Source organism: Equus przewalskii, chromosome 27 (assembly GCF_037783145.1).
Source record: "Equus przewalskii isolate Varuska chromosome 27, EquPr2, whole genome shotgun sequence".
In the NCBI taxonomy this organism is placed as follows: Eukaryota; Metazoa; Chordata; class Mammalia; order Perissodactyla; family Equidae; genus Equus; species Equus przewalskii.
The window spans coordinates 29035861-29049820 of NC_091857.1; the positions used below are offsets into that span (position 1 = coordinate 29035861).

General features: G+C 52.2%; 1 protein-coding gene across 5 annotated transcripts in view; it reads right to left on the minus strand.

The window, feature by feature from the left end:
* Positions 1 to 1121: 1121 nt before the first annotated feature.
* URB1 (URB1 ribosome biogenesis homolog) overlaps positions 1122 to 13960 on the minus strand; it is a 69400-nt gene continuing 56561 nt past the window's right edge. The window contains exons 31-40 of one of the 5 annotated variants that reach the window (XR_011533987.1): positions 11974 to 12134; positions 11269 to 11380; positions 9700 to 9806; positions 8760 to 8903; positions 7215 to 7324; positions 6594 to 6936; positions 5494 to 5691; positions 3999 to 4158; positions 2947 to 3546; positions 1122 to 1912 (exon numbers count right to left, since the gene is read on the minus strand). Coding sequence is in view for 2 of the 5 variants with exons in the window: in XM_070597771.1 (XP_070453872.1) it covers positions 1731 to 1912; positions 2947 to 3546; positions 3999 to 4240; positions 5494 to 5691; positions 7215 to 7324; positions 8760 to 8903; positions 9700 to 9806; positions 11269 to 11380; positions 11974 to 12134 (1856 nt within the window). In the remaining 3 variants the exon portion in view is untranslated. Of the gene's footprint in view, positions 1913 to 2946; positions 3547 to 3998; positions 4241 to 5493; positions 5692 to 6593; positions 6937 to 7214; positions 7325 to 8759; positions 8904 to 9699; positions 9807 to 11268; positions 11381 to 11973; positions 12135 to 13960 lie in introns of all 5 variants that reach the window. The other 4 variants (XR_011533986.1, XR_011533985.1, XM_070597771.1 and 1 more) reach the window with 4 other exon arrangements.

The window sequence follows — 13960 nt, forward strand, 5'->3', positions numbered from 1 at the left end:
AGCTTCAACTCTTATTGCTGTAATATTTTACCGACCTCGATTTCACTGGGTTGATCTGGACCTTTTTGAGGACACCCAGGGAAGGCCTGTGTGGTTTCCATCCATCCCCACGGACGGACGTCCACTCACAGAGACGGGGCAGTGTGTGCCCGGCCAGGCCAGCTCACTGCGGTCAGGGACGCTAGTCCCACTTCCCACCTTCCCGAGGCTCTTCAAAGACACAGCGTCTTCCCTGGAGGGGGCAGCCAGCCCGGCCGGCAGGGCCTACACCAAAGGGAGAGAATGCGCCTCCGTGTTACCCCAGAACACCTTTAAGCCGGCAGGAAGGGTCCCCCCCTGGATGTGACTTTATGGGACCTCTGATCTGAGACCCCCAAAGGATCTGGTCCTCTAGTGCCCAGCAGCCTGCTCCTGGCAGGGACACAGCACCACACTACAAAGCCCCTAAAAGCCACCCTACCTAGGGAAAAAGAGTCCGCCACAGTGAGGGCCGGGCACGGTCTAGAAGGGCAGACAGGGGAGGGAGACCGATGAGCTCAGGAGATGCGGAAAAGGGGTGACAAAGGAACAGCCGGCCTTTCCAACCTGAACCTGCGTAGGATTCCGACTTCGGAATGTTCTCAAAGACCAGTGTTGGGGTTTGGGGAGGGGATAGGGAGGTAGACAACGGGCCCTATTTGTGGTGAGTGGACTAGATGTGAACAAGCATTACTCTTGTCGTGGTTAAAATCTTGTCATTAAAAAACCAGAGAGGAGTCTAAAGAACTCTGGAGATGTATAAAAGTGTAAATGTTTAAGCTGAAACCAAGCCATTCTCAGTGCTGCGTATGTTATAGGGGCAAAGCAGCAGCCAGCTCCCAGGGGACACATGGACCGCTGCTGTGAGGACGGCCGAGCAGACCCCCGGGCCCCAAGAGGTGTGGAGGGGCATGGGAATGCGTGCAGCTTTAAGGAACAGGCTAGAATTTTATCTGTGAAACCCATGAAATTTCATATTCGACGTTTGTCAGCTACAATACCAATTAATACGGGAATCTTAAAAGTCAAGCCCTGACCTCTAAATGCAGGTCTCTATGGAATAACACCACACCGCTAACATCGACTAAGCAAGACACAAAACCTAACAAAAATAGACATTTATTAACAAGAAGTTATAAAACTCAAAATCTCCTCTTTGAAACACAGCTTTGAAAAATACAGGTTGCCTTTCCAAAGCAGAGGTCAAATCAATTTTATACTTTAACATCCTTTTATTTACTAAAATAATTAACAAATACTGGCAGGAATTTATCTATTTGAAATGTTATACAAAGCTTTGTAAGGACTTGTTAAAGAAAGAAACTTTTAACATCTCCCTTCATGCTCTTCTATCTGATACAGTTTTTGACATTCCAGCTTTGGTACCCATGAGCCCTCAGGCGCGGAGATGCGCCACCTCAACCTGCGGTGCCTCCTCTGCAGAATGACAAAGCCCTGAGAGGAAGGGTCTTCCCCAACTCAACACTGGGTGGGCTTGTGGCCCCAAAGGACCCCACGCCCACTTTAACTCTGACCCTGTCCCACACACAGTCCCTGGAGCTTAAAATTATCGGTCAACAAAATACAGTCAACTTTTCTTGTCAGGAAACTGAGTCAATATACGGAACTTGTCACTTTGCATGTTTTCCATGGAAACCCTTGATCAACTGAACTTCTAGAACCCAGTGCTGGAGGCGCAGGACGGCAGGGACTCAAGAGTCTGGGGCAGCGGCAGCGATGTCCTTGCAGAGCATGACGATGGCATCCTCGTTACCACCTGGTGCACCCTCTGAGGCGTCGGAGATCATCCGGACGTGGGCTAAGAGGGTGTCCGGCTGCTGGGCCCCCAGCCAGACGTCCTTAACGTACAGAGACACCAGGAAGGCTGCGGCGGCTGAGGAAGAGCAACAACAAGGCCATGAGGACACAGATCTCCTCAGCGGAGAAACAAGCCACCCCACCCCACAGTGGGGCTGCACTGAGCACCCAAACACACTGCACCACATGCTCGTGGCAACCCGAGTTGAGCATGGGGATGAAACAAATGAATCTGGCCTCCGCTTAACTTTCGTGTTAATATTTTTTGTTCATTTTAAAGTTTATCTATTTGATGAATGTGTGTGGAAGGTAGAGACAGTTACAACAAGCCAAGCGCCTTCCAGGTTCTGACCATCCCTGCCGAGAACCAGCAATGAAGCGGGAGCAGGGCTTCCTGGAATCACCCATGCCACATCCTCAGCGGCCCGGCAAGGAGAAGGGACTCGATTCCCTGACTGCAGCCACATGAGAGACAGGTCACCTCTGGCCACCAGGACAGCTCACCTGCCCCGGCTGCTGGCCATCCCCCCGGCTCCCCTTACGTCCCTCAGTGAAAGGAACAACTCTCCCAGATGGCGGAGGCCATGCACACAGTCACAGCCTCCCTATGTTCTCTTACAGCCTTTCAAAGCCTCTGCTACTCACTCATTTGTGCAGTCAAACCTTTATTAAGCACCAGCTGAATGCCAAGCACATAAACGGTGTGTATATTTGTGTCCTTGTGTGTATATATGCATATACACACACGTGTACAACACATCTGGCTACAACGTGAAACCATTCTTCACTTGGGTAATGGTGGAAACTTAGGAGAGCCACTGGTCTGCAGGGTGGGACAGGCCCCAGAGGGACACGGGATCCTGAGGTGGCCCCTTTTCTTTACTGCAGACACGATCGTCATCAAAGGCTTGACTTGAAAGCAAAGGAAGAGACGTGCTCTCCCTTCACATTCAGGCGCAATGGCAAACTCTCTGGGATCCCAGAGTCGTGGTTAAAAGGCTACGTACGCACTCAATCTAAAGGACTGACAGGCTCTAAAGCTCAGAAGCTGCTCCACCCGCAAGCCCACTCACGCATTTCTTCCGCCTCTGACCCACAAACCAGCATTACCTCGCTTGGCTTCATCCTCCTCACTCAGGGAAGAGAGGCAGAGGGTCGCAACCGCTGGGTGGAAGGGGCTTCCCGCTGGGCCCCGGGCCGCCACCAGCTGCAGCATGACTGTGTTGAACAAGCAGGCCACCTGCTGCTCCGGCCCCGCCAGCCTCTCGGCACTGCAGAGCCGGCTGTACAGCTTAAATATGCCACTCCTCACGGCGCTGTCCTTAAGAAGGTCGGCCACGACCACCGGCTGTGGCAAAATATGGCTCTTCAGCCAGCCAAGGAGTCTGGAAGCCTCTGTCCTGCTGAGAGGGTGCTCAGCCACTGACCGCAGCACCCAGCTGACCACTAGGGAGGCGGTGGCGTGCACAGGGTCTGGTGCATCGCTCTGGGGGGTGGGCCGGTCCTCAGGCTCTTGAGCGGCTTCAGGGTTCGGGAACACTGGCCCCCAGTGGGTCAGTATGGACCTCAGGAGGCCCTTGCACGTCTCCAAGCTGGACATGTCCAGCTCGGGGTCGGCTGCCTCCTCTGCCTCCCCAAGCCTCTTCTTCCGGCCCCGTGGGCCCTTGGCTCGAGCTGGCGTGATGGGCTTGTTCTTATCCTTGAGCATTTCTGTTATCCACACAGTGAGGAAAAAGGCAGTGAGACCGAGTCCCTCCTCCCCACGCGGATCCAGGCAGCGCAACAGCAGGGAGTGCATGGGGGCAGCTCACAGGCACTGGGCGCTCGGCGCTGCTCCAACAGGACACGCGCCTGTGCCTGGAGCACAGCGAGCACTCACTGTGACTGGGGCTGTCACTGCTGCTGTTAGAATGAATCAGTTTAACCCTCACCACAACCAAAGCCCCTCCCACTGTCCACGGAGGAGCCCCTGACAGCGGCCGAGCTGGAACTCAGAGCCAGGTCTCCCCAACTCCCTCTCTAGCACATGAAGATGGACAGGCCCTGTTTCTAAGCCTCATCAGCCTTGGAAATGCCGCTCTCAGAGGGAAAGACGCTGGGGGCTCTGGGTGGAACTGAGGCCCCAGGGAACACGAGACAGAGGCCTGGGTCCTGACACTCACTCAGCAGCTCCTTGACTTGGTATTTCTCAACGGCCGCTCTCAGGGCCTCCTGGAGCTGGACGTCTCGCTCGATGAGGCTCCATTTGTGCATGAGGATGAGGACATCCCTGGTGGACAGCACGGTCTCGTTCACGGTGAAGCGGTTCATGTCCTTGAAGGCCTGCAGGACAGTGGCCCTGTACCTCAGCACAGAGCCCAGCGCCTCGAAGAAGCTGGTCAGCTGGGCGGAGGCCAAGGCGGGCCTGTGGGGAGCCAACGTCACAGAGTGAACAAAAGCTTCCTCCTCGTCCTGCAGCCCAGGACTGGGGTGGCTGCCGGTCAACACCACATACCCAGAGGTGCAAGGCCCGGGTTTCACTTCACAGCAGACATGGAGCGTGGGCCCCCAGTACATACGACAGGAAAAAGCAAGCAAATCCAGGGGAGGCAAAAAGGGGAGCGGAATCTGACCTCCATCCCGGAGACAGAGAAATCTCCTGGAAACCAGGGCTAACCGGGAGAGCAAGGCAGAGAGAGCCCAGGGTTAGGGTGCCAGCCCCCCCAGGAAGCAACTCAGGACCCCACTTCTCCACCTCACGAATACTCAGACATGAGTGAAGAGGCCCAGGAAAGCCCCGGGACAGCATCGCCACCCACTGCCCAACGTGCCAGTGGTCACTGGGGGAACAGGTCCCTCTGAACCCCAGGAATTTAAAACTCAGTACCATCCACCCCACACACTTTTATAATTACAATCTTGATCTCAAATAGCAATCAGTTCTCAGAGACCAATGTGCCTTTCAACAAGCCCAAAACAAGAACCGTGGCTATCCAGCGTGGATTTACAATTTACTTCAGAACACCGTAAAACCAAATGCCCTGCTCTTTACCAAGAAAGTTTTCATTCTGAGCTTACTATCCACTTGCTACTGATCTTCTGGTTCCAATTAGCATATTTCTGTTCCCACATCAGAAATATGAGTGCACACAGTATATTTTCTCTAACACAAGGGAATCTGAGAATTCAGCTCTCTTAAGGAAATCAAGAGCATTATTCCAAGGGGTCAGAGGAAAATACTGAAATTTCCAAGAAAATTCATGGACGAGTAAGTGTGCAGGCTAACGAAGGCAAAGGAAGCCTAAGCACCCTCACTCTCTTAGGTTAAGGTCATGGAAATACGTTCTTTCTACAAGACATCGCTTAGAGAGCTTGAATCAAAACACCAAGATAGATGCTCTACCTGCTAAAAATGGTCCGGGACGGCATATTTCAGGTTCTCAGAGTATGTTAAGCTCTCAAGGTCTTGAAAGGAGCCTCATAAAGTTGAAGTGGAAAAGAGGAAGCAGCTAAGATAGGTTTCCTGATGTCACCCACAACTGACAGCAGCCCTCTGGCCTAGTTCACACCAGACCATGGCCCAAAGCCCACTTGCAGAACTGTGACCAAGGGCAACACTGAGAGGTGACGTCCACAAGTGGTCGACACCAGGGTCACGGTGGCGGGCGAGGTTCTTACCTCAGGTGCTTCGTGAGCACAATGAAAACATAAAGGAATTCATTGACCAACTGCAGGGCGAGCAGCTTCGGGGGCTCCTGGGGCCCAGCCTTGCAAGGAGGCTGGCTCTCCCGCTCCACTCCTTTGTCCCCCAGGTTGGTCACCCACAGGGTGTGCAGCAAGGAGATTATGTTGGAGAGCAGCTGGGTCTCCAGAAACCTGAAACCAAAGGGGGAATGCTCTCTCTGTCACATTCTCTCCTTTCACTGGCATCTTCTGGAAGGGGTGGGAGAGGACGACGGAACAGACTACGATGGTGGTGGTAGCACCAGGCAGTGGCTTGGCAGGCTCTTCCCCTCCCCTAACAATTGTCTGCTCATCCTCCCACTGCAGCCCCCAAACAGGCCAGTATCCAAGTAAAACTGGGTGCCTGTTCCACAGATGCAGCTTCAACAGAGGGCAGGCCCCGCTCTCCCTCCTAACCGGACCACCACCCTAAGCCCCCACCAGAGAAAGTGCTGGAGCCGCTGCAGTAGGAAAGAAGAGCTGTCCCACCCACGAGAACAACTCGACTTCTAAGACATCAATAGCCAGGAACTGGTAATTAGCCAATTATGCCTTTTAGAAATCTGAAACAGTCTTGCAGCTAATGTCCAAAGACAGCCTAGGTTTAGGCTATTACTTTATTTTAGAGAAATTTCTAAAAATACGCTTTAAAAATGCACAGGAGCCTAGATTTCCCTGGGCTTATGACAGTAGTTAGTTCTCTGAAAGACAGAGCCCTCCCCCCAAGTGCCATCCACGGAGACAATGTCCTTGTCTTTTCAGACAGCCTCAAACTTGGGATTATGAGGAATCAGAGCAGATCACACTGTGGACGGCACTGCGTCCTCCCCATACCTCCCCAGATTCACATGGGGAAGCCCAACCCCCAGTGGGACTGCAGCTGGAGGTGGGGCCTCTGGGAGGAATGAGGTTTAGATGAGGTCATGAGGACAGAGCCCTCGTGGTGGGACTAGTGTCCCGATAGGGAGGGGAAAAGCCACCGGAGCTCTCTCTGTGTCCCTGCACGTGCGCACATGCGAGAAGGCGGCGTCTGTAAGCAGGAAGATGGCTCTCACCAGAACCCGACCATGCTGCCCCTCATCTCAGACTTCCGGCCTCCAGAACCGTGAGAAAACGAGCTCCTGCTGTCTGAGCCACCCCGGCTGTGGTCCGCTGGTACGGCAGCCTGAGACAACGAGGCCAACACCCACTCCTGCCCCTCGACATGACTCCAGCGCCGCCCTTCACAACGCGCTTCAGCACCTTGACCCTGGGCAGACCGTGAAGCGCTGGGTCCCACCAACGCCCGAGGGACCCAGCAAGCGTTCCCGAACCTGGAGGCCTCTGGTTTCTTCCCTAGGGAGGGCTGCAGGCACAAAGCCTCAGGCAGACGCTGCCACTCCAGGGGAGGAGCCTGCACTGTGCAGAACACACAGAAAGGGCGGCTGGAGGGGCCTCCGCAGCTGGCGCTGTCATTCCATGCAGACAAGACACGCCAAAGGAAGATTAAAGTGAAATGCCATTTTGGCATCACTAGAAGGTGGCTTCCTAGGCACAGGTGGCATTAGAGGACACTGTCGGGCAGCATGGACTCTGCTGGACATTTCTCGTCGACATGAAAGCTAGCAGGAGACATCAGTGTCTCTGACCCGCCCTCTTCCCATCTGACACACACCTCTCGCGCACGAGGTGCTTACTTGCTCTCAAGGATGTGTAAAATCCATGTCAAAAGGCTATAGTCCCGTAGGAACTCATAGGCAGACTTGGCATCCCGGGCAACATTCTGTAGAATTTCCAGAATCCAATTCTGAAAACCCAAAACAAAAAGTTACTTTTCAGTGGGAAAACCTAACTTATAATCAAAGGAACAACTGAAAAAATGCAACAGTATGTTACAATTCCAGGTGACGGTTGCATGTGAAGTTTGCTTTGCTGCCTTTCTAAGAGTAAAGGCTGTGTAGGAACTCGCCCTTCCCCACAAGAGACAGAGGACGCAGACCTCCACAGCAATTGCCGGGCCCCAGGGGGACGCCCACTTCCATCATAAGGAACCAACCCACAAGCAAAGACGCAGCATGGAAAGCACATGGCCCAGACATGTGGCAGCCTGAGCTGGAGAGAACGTGGACCCACTCCCAGCTCAGCCGGGAACTGCTGGCGGCCCCTTTGGTCCAGTTTTCCCACCTGGGAAAGGCAGACATAAAGACAGAACTGCCACTTCAACTGTGATTGGGTGCTTTCAAATTCTCACAGGCCATCAAAAATAAAACACCAGCATACTCAAATTCAGTTTATTCAAACGTGTTTCTTAATCCTGACTCACTCCTATTCACCGGCATTTTACATGGTATCAGAAATGAAAGCTGACCAGGCTAGGCAGTAATAAAAATACCAAAGGCTGGGGGCTGCCTTGTGCCTGAGTGGTTAAGCTCACGCTCCACTTTGGCAGCCTAGGGTTTCACCAGTTCAGATCCTGGGTGTGGACCTAGCACCGCTCCTCAGGCCATGCTGAGGTGGTGTTCCACATACTACAACCAGAAGGACCTACAGCTAGAATATACAACTATGTCCTGGGGGCTTTGGGGAGAATAAGAAAAAAAAAAAGATTGGCTGTAGATGTTAACTCAGGTGCCAATCTTTAAAAAAAAGAAAAGTATCTAAAGGCTCCCCCTAGTCACTTCTTCCAACTCCCATGGCCTTTGGACACGCACGCAGGAGCACTGGCCCAGGGAAGGAGCTGACGTGCAGGCTCCCCACCAGCAGCGAGGCCGCAGCTCCAGTTTCAACTCCCGACTCCCGACTCCCAGCCGGGTTCAAGGACCTACAGCTTCTGCGCGTTAAATGAAATTCTGGGGGCTCGAGAGTGTCTGAGGCAAAGGCCCTCAGTCACTGAGGGGGTAACTGGTTTCTAGTTGTTAGCCAGCCCCACAGGCTCAGGATGACAGATTAGCCCCTCCCTCTCCACAGGCCTTCTCATCAGCCACGGCACAGTAGGGGGCCGCAACGAAACGCATTCATCAGAGGACAAATGGCAGTGAGAGTCAGCAACGCAGCCTGCACCCCGCGCAGGCCACACGGAAGGCACCCATGGATCTCATCTGCCCTCAGAGAAAGCGAGGGTCACGTCAGATTAGTAGGTCGCTCATGTCCAGGCTGGGATTAGAATTCACATGGACTCGACTTCAGAATAAAACCTTACGAAACAGCCCTTTCCGTCTCCCACAGCCATGCAGGCCGCCTACCTGGGCCACTTCGTCACACAGTGGGCTGCTGAAGAAGGACAGGATGATGTGGAAGACCCCTCGCCGGGCGCAGAGCTCATAGCAGTATTTGTCTCGAATCCCCTGCCGAAGAATTCCAAACAGCCACTCCTGTTCCGTTTTTTGCTGTAACCCAAGTGAACAGGAAACTTGTTAATGAAGTTTAAGCCTTTTACCTGACAACTCTTCAAACACCACTATTCTCAAGTCGAGGCGAGACTACGGCACAGCAGCCCTGACCTCCCGTCTGATTATATTAAAAACCGTCGATAGCACCCTTGACTGGTTTCTTCAGGTCCGGAATAAAGGACCAAGTCAAGTTTAAACACTGCACTGTGTGGATGCAGGCAGGTGTTCTATAAAAACACGTTTAATATTTAACCCAGGGGCCGGCCCAGCAGCACAGCGGTTAAGTGCACACGTTCCGCTTCGGTGGCCCGGGGTTCACCAGTTCGGATCCCGGGTGAGGACATGGTACCCCTTGGCAAGCCATGCTGTGGCAGGCGTCCCATGTATAAAGTAGAGGAAGATGGGCACGGATGTTAGCTCAGGGCCAGTCTTCGTCAGCAAAAAGAGGAGGATGGGCAGCAGTTAGCTCAGGGCTAATCTTCCTCAAAAAAAAAAATTTAACCCAGTGATTCACCAAGAAAATATAATGAGAATGCCATCAAACTGAGACCTCTGAAGCAGAGGTTTCCAGGCTGAAGAACTACCTAAGAATTAACACGTGGAATGAAAGGCATTTCTGCACACGAGCCAGTGTGCACTTCTACTTTTCCTGACCTTCTCGCTCTCACATTGCTTGTGCAATTGTGCTGGCTGTGCAGCCAACAGCATTAGTAGGAAAAGATCAGACCGACAGCAGAGGCCAAGGAACCCAATTCCGGAGTCTCTCCGGGACCGAGGACTTGAGAAGCACTACCTCGAAGTCAGAGCTGAAGAAGAACTGGAAGAAGCCAGGGACTTTGCTCATGTTCAGGTACTCGTGTGACAGCAGGAACTTGTTGATCTTCAAGTACATGTGCTCCTCTGGGAACAGAGGCAGACAGTCACTCACAACCAGCACCAACAGGACACCCCATGGTCTAATGGAGTCAGGGGTGAGGATGTGGGGGATGAGACATAAACTGATGCCCCTGGGGAGCTTTCGTATAAGCCAGGTGAGTAGTTCTCGAATTAGAACGCGGTAAGACACCTGAGTTGCACACTGCATACAGGCTTTCTCTCATGGTTCCAAAACCACTGCAGGAGGTCGAGTCTTTCAGAGACGTCGGCCCTCCCTGCTTATCAGCCTGCAGCATAAGCTCCAATCAGCTGGTGGGCAGCGCGGGTCACACACAGCACAGGGCTAACTCCCACAGCCACCGGCTTCTCACCGAGGGGAACCGCCATGGCAAAGGGGGCTCAGACGCGCCCTGGCTCACGTGGCTCTGGAACGCAGACACCTCCTCCCCTCTGCCTCACCATCGTGTCACGACCTCCAGTCTGTCCACACTGGCTGCAGCCTGAGCGCCCCCTCCACTGCTGCTGCCCAGCACCCTTCACCCCGACACCAGGTCTGACGGGGGACAAAGCTCATCTAGGTGGCACAGACAGGATGGGAGGCCAAAACCAATCACCATGGCCTCTGCTAGGATGTCTTCTCAGGATCGTCTTTTTCTTTAGAGTCTACAAATGCCTAATTACTTCCTTTCCTCCCATTATTTCTAAAAATGATCTAGGAGCAGATGAAAATCAGATCTGAATTCTAACAGCAACTCGACAAGAGACTAACTGTGGGGCCTTGGACAAGCTATTTAATCTTGGGGGCCTTCAGGTGAGGTGCTGTTTCCTCCTCTGAAAATGACCACATTACACTCAAAGAACTCTGTGGTCCTCGATGGTTCCAACATTCTATAATTTTCCACTAATAAAAATTTTTTAAAAAACCGACCTTATGAGGGACTAACTTCTGCACACACTACCTCAGCAGTGGTGCCCCGCTGCGAGCAACCGAAAGGAGCCGTGTTACAGTATGGGAGGGACCTGCACAGTGACGCACAGGCCAAACAACTTCTAACTAAGGACCCCCGAGCTGCGCTGACTGTGACTTCTGAGCGCGGACCCGCAGCTGCCTCTGAGTCAGGCACCCCTAAGTGCTCTCCTGTGCAGGAGCGATGCCCCCTCGCAGAAGCCCGCGAGCTGGGGCCATGATTTGCTTTTACCGTAGCTCTATGCCCCTCCAAGCAAACACAAACACATATTTCTTCCTCCACCACGCACACTGTTCTGCACCTTGCTTTTTCACTTAATTTCTCTAGACTTCATCCCCTAAGGGCCCATAAAGAGCTTCCTCACAACCATCATTCATTGACTGTCCCCCCCGGGGAGGACCCTGACACGTCCGTCCTCATGCATGTGACGGATTACACCTACAGGAGGAACACCGACAAGTGGACCTGCTCGGCTCCAATACTTCAGCCTCACCACACCCCGAGTCTACCAGCGGTACCTGGTTTCAAAATCTGCAGGGCTGCTTTGGCGATGAAGAGAGTCAAGGTAAAGGTGAGCCTCATGTTCTGAGTTCGGATCCCGTTCCGGACTACGTCCAACAGGTACAGTAGCTTAAACCAGGAAAAAGAAAAAGACAGAGGAGCAGTTTCAGAACAACTGTGACCGGCCTTGTCTCATGCAGCCTAACTACAGCTCTGCACGGTGGCCTCTCCTCGCATCCCAGGGGCCACCAAAGATGACGCTCACAACACCTACATCCTTGCTTGCTCATCTCAGAAGTGCCTCTCGCTTTTTCTTGAGGAGCCAGGCATGTGCCCAAGGGCAGGGAGAACCCCGGCTCCACGGCCTGACCATCCAGTCTCCTCTCGTTCCTATCACCCAGGGCACAGGCTGCTGAGGCTCAGAGTGTCGCAAAGAACAGCCACCTTAACTACCGAGTTTAGACCAAAAACAGAGTCGACAGAAATTAAACCGCTCTGACCACCCACCACACAACAGAGTGTTTATAAGGGGACACCTCTCTCAAATTCCTGGGGGAGGGGACCAGAGGTAGCCTGCAGCGTCATTCCCCAAGAGGGAACAGACAGTTATTCTTTATCAGAGGTCCCTGGCAACAGGCTTCCGTGTTCGTCAGGAAGCCTTCTAGCAGGCAGGTGGGCAGCCCGCTCTCCCGAGCCCTCCGCCCACTCTCAGCCCCACTCACCTGGGACTGCTCGCGGAACCGTGCCCCCTCCACGTGCGAGTAGTAGGCCGCCAGGACAGAGTAGGCCGCGGCTCGCATCTGCGGGTCATAGCTGCTCAGGGCCGCCACGGTCAGGCCCAGAGCATTCGAATCCAAGAATTTTCGACAATCCACTACAAATTCTACAAGAAATAAAACACAGCATTGAACACAACACACACACACTATGATCCACAATGCCTGTGCAACATGGCAAATTAAATTTCCCTTTGCATTTTGCCAATATCAGCTATGTGTGCTAGATACAAGAAATGCAAGTCTCTCTCCAGCTCCCCTTGTCTTCTGCTGAAGTTGGATTAAAGACTATCTTCCCTTCAGTGACAATAATTACCTTGCCCTCAGCTTCTAAGATGCTTGCAAATCCTAGCCAGGATAATTTCATTACTGCTCACAAAAACCCAACGAGCCAGAGAAGAATGAAAGTGCCATTCAGACCTGAGACACGAGATGCCGGGGGCCCAGAGAACATAAGTGGGGCGTCAGCAGAGAAAATTGGCTCCCCATTTCTACCTCATTCAGCCTGCTGCCTCTGAGCTCTTGCCTATGAGCACTGCTAAAGAAAGTACGTAAGGCCATGAAGCTGGGAGTTTCAGACAGCACAAACCAGTCTGACCTGGCCCACCAATTCACAAAGGATTCACGGACATCCATTCTGCAACCCTAGTTCTTTCTTCAAACAACACAGTCTCACAGAAGAGCAGCTCACCAAGCTTGAGTAAAAGCTAGAGTCTAGGGGCCAGCCTGGTGGTCCACGGTTCGCAGGTTCAGATCCTGGGTGCAGAGCTATGCGCTGCTCATCAAGCCATGCTGTGGTGGCATCCCACATACAAAATAGAGGAAGACTGCCACATATGTCAGCTCAGGGAAAATCTTCCTTAAGCAAAAAGAGGAAGACTGGCAGCAGGTGTTAGCTCAGGGCCAGTCTGCCTCATCAAAAAAAAAAAAAGAAAAAAAGCTAGAGTCTACAGAATCTGCTGGCTGACGTTCATTTGTCACCTGGGAGGTCTTGAGAAACTCACCATCACTCCAGGAGAGCATATGACAGAGACAGAAGGTCAGATAATGACAGGACACACCTGACCACATCTTAAAGGTCTTGATTATCACTAATAAAATTCAGAACACTTCAAATCCTCTTCAATAAAAACCCAGGCTTTTTTTACAAGATATATACTGTCAAGAAAAACCTCAGAATAGAGATAAGTCATCTTGTTTAAAAAAGATTAAGTATGGTTTGGTCGTGACAATCACCCAAAAAGATGTTCTTTAGAATGAGTGACTGGTGACTGAGTTAAATTAGGAACCAAACACCAACCAACTGACATTACTACCCCAAAGGAGTAATCTTGGAATATGCTATCAAGGAAAGATACACCACTGATAATATTTTTTTAAAGATTTTATTTTATTTTTTTTTTCCTTTCTCTCCCCAAAGCCCACTGGTACGGAGTTGTGTATTCTTTGTTGTGGGTCCTTCCAGTTGTGGCATGCGGGACGCCGCCTCAGCGTGGTTTGATGAGCAGTGCCATGTCTGCGCCCAGCATTCGAACCAACGAAACACTGGGCTGCCTGCAGCGGAGTGCGCGAACCCAACCACTCGGCCACGGGGCCAGCCCCACACCACTGATAATATATTTAAAAAGTCAAACTCTTTTTTCCTCTACTCTCCCCAAAGTTAGACTTTTAAAAGGATAATGTTGGCAATTTAAAAACTAAAAATAACAAGAAAAATTATAATAAATCAGTTACTTCTCCTTAATCCAAACAGCTCTCATAGCCAAGTAAGTCTCCAAATGGATGGCTGTCCAAAAGTGCAGAAATCACTTCAAACTGTAAAGTTTCCTCCTCCCCCTCAGAAGCTGCAGAGCTCCTTGGAGCTTCCACTGGCATCCTACCCAAGGGTGAACCGACGGAGGTGGGGCTGCTTGTATACAGCTGCCCTCCTTTG